This window comes from Medicago sativa, chromosome 4 (genome assembly GCF_051527215.1).
Source record: "Medicago sativa cultivar Bolivia chromosome 4, Bolivia_mono, whole genome shotgun sequence".
NCBI lineage: Eukaryota > Viridiplantae > Streptophyta > Magnoliopsida > Fabales > Fabaceae > Medicago > Medicago sativa.
In genome coordinates this window covers 4,542,500-4,548,626 of record NC_140752.1, presented here as the reverse complement: position 1 = coordinate 4,548,626, position 6,127 = coordinate 4,542,500, and the positions used below count along the sequence as shown (strand labels likewise).

The following is a 6,127-nucleotide window of genomic DNA, read 5'->3' as shown; positions in this document are numbered from 1 at the left end:
TTTTGATGAATTTTATTAATTTCCATTTCATTTATTAATTACGATTATAAACAAAATTCAATTAATCCTTGATATCTTTGTTTACACTCGGCAAATCCTTAATCGTCACCATCATCAACTCCTTCATCATCATAAACACATTTAATATCAATTAAAAAAACTTCCTTATTCATAACCATCAACACCAACAACACTAGGTTTATCAACATCATCATTACCAACATCCTTGAAACCCAAAGCCTTGAGTTTAAAATCAAATTATGAGTTGCAAAAAAAAACCTCAAAACCCAACATTTTCGGATTCAACACCAACAATATAGACTCCACATCTTTTGAAGGACCCAAAACGACCGTAGTCGATTGAGAATTTAATGAAGAAGAAGAAAAAGAAGAAGAGGATATGTTGAATCTGCGTTCAGATTCTAAGGGTTGGAAAGAGAAGAAGAAAATGAAAGAACCTGCAAAATCAATAGGGTTGATGGAGGGAGGAGAACACGACGACGAGGTTGAGAGAATACGGTGGCCGTCGCGGTGGATGTAGGAGAAATCAGTGGTTCATGAAGTTGAGGGAGAGAGGGATGAAGGAGAAATAGATTCACAATAGAGATAGGGACAACACTTCAGTGCCATTGGGGTGGTAATGGCACCATACCATTGCCCAATCCGGTTTTGACACGTGGCATACCTTTATTTAAAAAAAACTGTTGAAAAAGGGAAAAAGAGAGAGAAAACAGAAAGGGGAAAACGCTACATACAGTCCTCCACCTCTCATCTCTTCACATTGCCTCCTCCACCTCTCCTCCTCCATTCTTCACTTTGGTTGCTTTGCTTCCGGCATCGAGCAAGGCTTCATCCTCTACTCTGGCGAGTCATTGGCAAAATTTTCCGTCGCGATTTTCGATTAAAGACGTGTCTAGATGGAGGACTTGTTTTGTTTCTTTCCGTTTTACCACGGGGATTCACTGCAAATTACAATATGTTTTGTGTTCTTTGTTGTGTATGGATGCCCCGTTTGTAATTGTGGTTTTTTTTTTGTTTTTTAGGTCACTACTATGGAGTGGCTTTACTGTTAGTTGTCTCAATTGCCTTGGATTTAGGTGTGTGCCCATGGGGGTGACATATTATGGGGCGACGGCGTGGCGGAGGCGGCAGCGAAGAACGCTCTCATGGTTGTGGTGGGTCGACAACCCTTTTCTTCTTTTCTTTCTTGGTAGCGATTTCCCTTCTCCTTCTTGTTCTGTTTTCTCTATCTTTTTTCCTTTTTCAACAGTTTTTTTTAAATAAAGGTGTGTCACATGTCAAAACCAGATTGGGCAATGGTATGGTGCCATTACCACCCTAATGGCACCGAAGTGCTGTCCGAGAAACACTTCAGTGCCATTGGGGTGGTAATGGCACCATACCATTGCCCAATCCGGTTTTGACACGTGGCATACCTTTATTTAAAAAAAACTGTTGAAAAAGGGAAAAAGAGAGAGAAAACAGAAAGGGGAAAACGCTACATACAGTCCTCCACCTCTCATCTCTTCACATCGCCTCCTCCACCTCTCCTCCTCCATTCTTCACTTTGGTTGCTTTGCTTCCGGCATCGAGCAAGGCTTCATCCTCTACTCTGGCGAGTCATTGGCAAAATTTTCCGTCGCGATTTTCGATTAAAGACGTGTCTAGATGGAGGACTTGTTTTGTTTCTTTCCGTTTTACCACGGGGATTCACTGCAAATTACAATATGTTTTGTGTTCTTTGTTGTGTATGGATGCCCCGTTTGTAATTGTGGTTTTTTTTTTGTTTTTTAGGTCACTACTATGGAGTGGCTTTACTGTTAGTTGTCTCAATTGCCTTGGATTTAGGTGTGTGCCCATGGGGGTGACATATTATGGGGCGACGGCGTGGCGGAGGCGGCAGCGAAGAACGCTCTCATGGTTGTGGTGGGTCGACAACCCTTTTCTTCTTTTCTTTCTTGGTAGCGATTTCCCTTCTCCTTCTTGTTCTGTTTTCTCTATCTTTTTTCCTTTTTCAACAGTTTTTTTTAAATAAAGGTGTGTCACATGTCAAAACCAGATTGGGCAATGGTATGGTGCCATTACCACCCTAATGGCACCGAAGTGCTGTCCGAGAGAGAGGGTAACAAATGAATTTTTTCCTCTTTAATTTGATAGACCAATTTTTTGAAATTTTAATAATTTATTAACAACTCAATTCAGAACAATTTTTTAACCAAAAAAAATTACATGTCACCAGTGGTACCAAAAGTGGTACATCAAAAAGTGGTCAATGTATATTTTTTTCATTTGTTTTATTTTCCACTTTATGAAAATGCATGCTTAAAATTTCATGTAAGGAGCACTTTACTTTTCAACCCACTTGTCTTGGCTCTGGTGTTAACTTGAGATTTTGGTCCGTGTTTTTCTTAAATAACACTTAGATGATATAGTTTTTGGTGACATTGTTCATATTTATCTTAATTAATCATTATTTCTCATCTAAATAATTCATTTTAATTATTCATTCATCACTTTCTTTTATTTAAAATGCACTAATGTCATCAATGTCACCTAAGTGAAATCTGTTTCTCTTATAGTATCAATTTTGATTTTCATGGATGTTAATTTCATTGAGTTAGTTTGATTTCCTAAAAAAATGAATCAGCATTTTTGTACCAAAAAACAATCATTTACTTTCATGGAGGTCCTATTTAATAAATTGTTTTAAAATAAATAAGTTTTGATAAAATATAACAAATTTTAGTTATTGGTGAGACTCGTCTGTAAAAAAGGTAATGGTTTGAGTTACCAAACTCTTCGTCAAAAGATTTCATTGATGTATTTTCATTGTGAAAAATACTTGTATAATCACAATAATTTGTGCACAATATTCAAACACATCAATATCAAAATACAATTTTTTAATCATTTTAAAAATATATCATTTATTCTTTTCTAATTTTATCATTTTCAAATATATTAGTGTGTCCAAATACTATGCTTTAATTATAAACATCAAAAACTTTCTCATCCATAGCTCATCACAGGTTATAGAATACCTTGAGCCTCGAGGGAAGAGGGAGGCTATAAATTTTATTCCCTCTGTTTCAAAATGAATGTCACTTTAGAGAAAAAAATTTGTTTCAAAATAAATGTCATTTTTGATTTCCAATGAAATATTAATCACACATTTCCAAGTGTACCCTTATATACACTATTCCCAAAATATTACTTTTATTTTGCATTTATGATACTCCCTCCGGTCCTATTTACAAGAGAAAGTTAACTTTTTAGATACATTGAATAATGTATGTATCTAGTCAAGAACCTAAACCAAATACATAAATTATTTAATGTATCTAAAAAGTAAATTGTTTCTTGTAAATAGGACCGGAGGGAGTAGTAGTAAAGAAATCAATAGTTGATATGAATAATTTGGTAAAATTACTATTCTCTTTCTTCCAATTATTGCATTTTTTAATATGTGTGTAAAAACCATAGACGGCATTTATTTTGAAACAGATGAGTAAATATTTTAAACTAGTTTACTATTCCATCAATTTGGCGCCACGTCAGCATTGACTTGGTCAAAATTGGCATAAGGGGCCAAAACTGCAAAAGGGGCGATACGATACTTAGGGGGCAATTTTGTATTTTATTTAGTTAGGGGGCCAAAATCGCAACTTCTTAATACTTAAGGGGTCAAAATTGCTATTAAGCCTTAATTATTTTATACTTTTAAAAAAAGATTTTGATAAGAACAAACCCTTGAGGGACACGTGGTTTCATAGGTCTTATTATAGCAGATGTATACACACATATAGACATGAACATGAACAAGTATCACTACACACCAACAACCATATCTGAAGGTGAGGAGCGTGTATGTGTGGGGTAACACTTCGATGACTTTGAGTTCGGTGACTTTGGTGATTTTGTCTCTATCTCTCTCCTAACCAATAATTATCTCTCATCCAAATAACTTATTTTAATTACTTATTTATCATTCTAGAGTTCGGTAAGATGACTGTTGATTTGAATATAAAAAGTTGATTCATAGAGTTCAATTCAGTGTAGAAAAAATGGATGTTCAATTATTGATTTGAAGAATAGTTTTACATCAATTTGAAAAAGATTATGGTTGTGTTTGATAAACAAAATAATGTGTATCTGATAAACTAGTTGTTAGCATATAACTGATAACGTGGTTGATTTTATAGTAGTTGATTTTATAACAGATAAGCAGGTTATTAAATTTGTAGTGTATTATCTTTTAAATTAACATGAGTTAAATTGAGAGAATAAATGATAAGTTTTAAGCTATTGAAATTTGCTCATAAAAAAACTCTAAAAGTTAGTAAAATTAAGATAAAAAATTAGTTTCAAGCTCATAAGAATATGTCAATTATAGAACAAGTCTTTTTTTTATCGATTGAACTTGTAGGATATAAGTTATCATTATAAATTAATTTATGGTGCCGCTAAATAGACCCTAAGTTACGAAGAAAACTTGAGTGGTAAAAAATCTACTTAGTTAAGGCGAAATAAAATTATGGATAAAAAAGAAATATAACCTTCATCTAAAAAAAAATCAAGTATTTAATTTAAAAAAAAACATTTGAATGAAATAAATAAGTTTTTTAAATAATTGGAGTTGGAGGGGCATTTCAATATTTTGAGAAAACCCTAATAATTGGAGTTTGGTGGTCGTGGTGCTCGTCCTTGAGACATAACTTCATGCTCTCCAACATTAGCAGAACTTCTATCTTAGGACGAAATTGACTAATAGAGTTTATATTTAGGGACTGTTTTGCAATTTCTGCACTCGATGGCAAAATTGACATATTGTTTTACAATTTCTCTACATGCAGGGACTAAAGTGATGACTCATCTCCCATTCACCCGACTAATTCCCCAATAATTAAGTTTTTTAAATAATTGGAGTTGGAGGGGCATTTTAGTATTTTGAGAAAACCCTATCGGAGCTCTTATATATACAGATCAAAGAGATGCTCCTTGAAACCCTAGAAATCAAAACCTTGGTGTTGGTTGCGGCGGAGAGAAAGAAGCGAAGCGAAGCAAGATGGAACAAGTGCAATGCTTTGGCCGGAAGAAGAACGCCGTTGCGGTAACCCACTGCAAGAGAGGTCGCGGTCTGATCAAGATCAACGGCTGTCCAATCGAACTGGTTGAGCCTGAGATTCTTCGTTTCAAGGCATACGAACCAATCCTCCTTCTCGGAAGACACCGTTTCGCCGGCGTTGATATGAGGATCCGTGTGAAGGGAGGAGGTCACACTTCTCAGATCTACGCCATTCGTCAGAGTATTGCTAAGGCTTTGGTTGCTTACTATCAGAAATTTGTTGATGAACAGAGTAAGAAAGAGATTAAGGATATTCTTGTTCGTTATGATCGTACTCTTCTTGTTGCTGATCCTAGACGCTGTGAGCCTAAGAAGTTTGGTGGTCGTGGTGCTCGTGCTAGGTTCCAGAAATCTTATCGTTAGATTTTTTTTGTCTTTTCTTTCAGTTGTTGGATTTGATATTTTCATGTTATTCAGTACTCTTTAAAATTGTTATGCACTTTTTTTAATTCAGTTTTGGTTGATTTTCAATGGAATTATAATAGATTTTGGTTAATTCGATTTGTCTGAATGTTTTTTAATTTTATATTTATATATACATTTTGATTTGATTATGTTTCTGTGTTAAATGTTTGAATTGGTTGTTCTGTTTGAATTCAACTTGTGTGGTTTGAAGGTTGTTACTAGGTCTGATTTGAATGCAATTGCGAAGTTGCGAATGTTATTACAGTATATCACTGTATCAGTTTGAATGGATTGAGTGTTTGGTTTGGAGTATCTTAGTCTATAGGTTTATGGTTTACTATAGCATGTTAGGGAATTAGGGTTGGCGTTAAGCTATGTTAATGACTACTGTAATACTATTTGTGTTGTTTTCTGCCATTTGGTCTTGTGTTCCTAGCTATGGCTAAGGTAAAAATCACGACTACTGCAAGCGTAGGTTGTTTTTAGTTTTCCACCAGTATGTTTTGAATTGAGAATCTTTATATACTCTAGTGGAACAAATAACTAGAGCATTGATGGTTCTATTTAGTGGAAACTACAAACCCTTTACCCTCTTAG

General features: G+C 34.8%; 1 protein-coding gene across 1 annotated transcript; it reads left to right on the top strand.

Annotated features, from left to right (window-relative positions):
* The first annotated feature begins 1,799 nt into the window (after positions 1-1,799).
* LOC146925639 (small ribosomal subunit protein uS9-like) lies at positions 1,800-5,621 on the top strand. The gene is made up of 2 exons (XM_085758086.1): positions 1,800-1,926; positions 4,854-5,621. Exon 2 carries the CDS (start codon positions 5,066-5,068, stop codon positions 5,486-5,488), a length of 423 nt encoding a protein of 140 aa, XP_085614212.1. The 5' UTR covers positions 1,800-1,926; positions 4,854-5,065; the 3' UTR covers positions 5,489-5,621.
* Positions 5,622-6,127: the final 506 nt, after the last annotated feature.

Excerpts from the sequence above, each read along its gene's own strand:
- LOC146925639 (XM_085758086.1), top strand. The coding sequence starts at position 5,066 with ATGGAACAAGTGCAATGCTTTGGCCGGAAGAAGAACGCCGTTGCGGTA.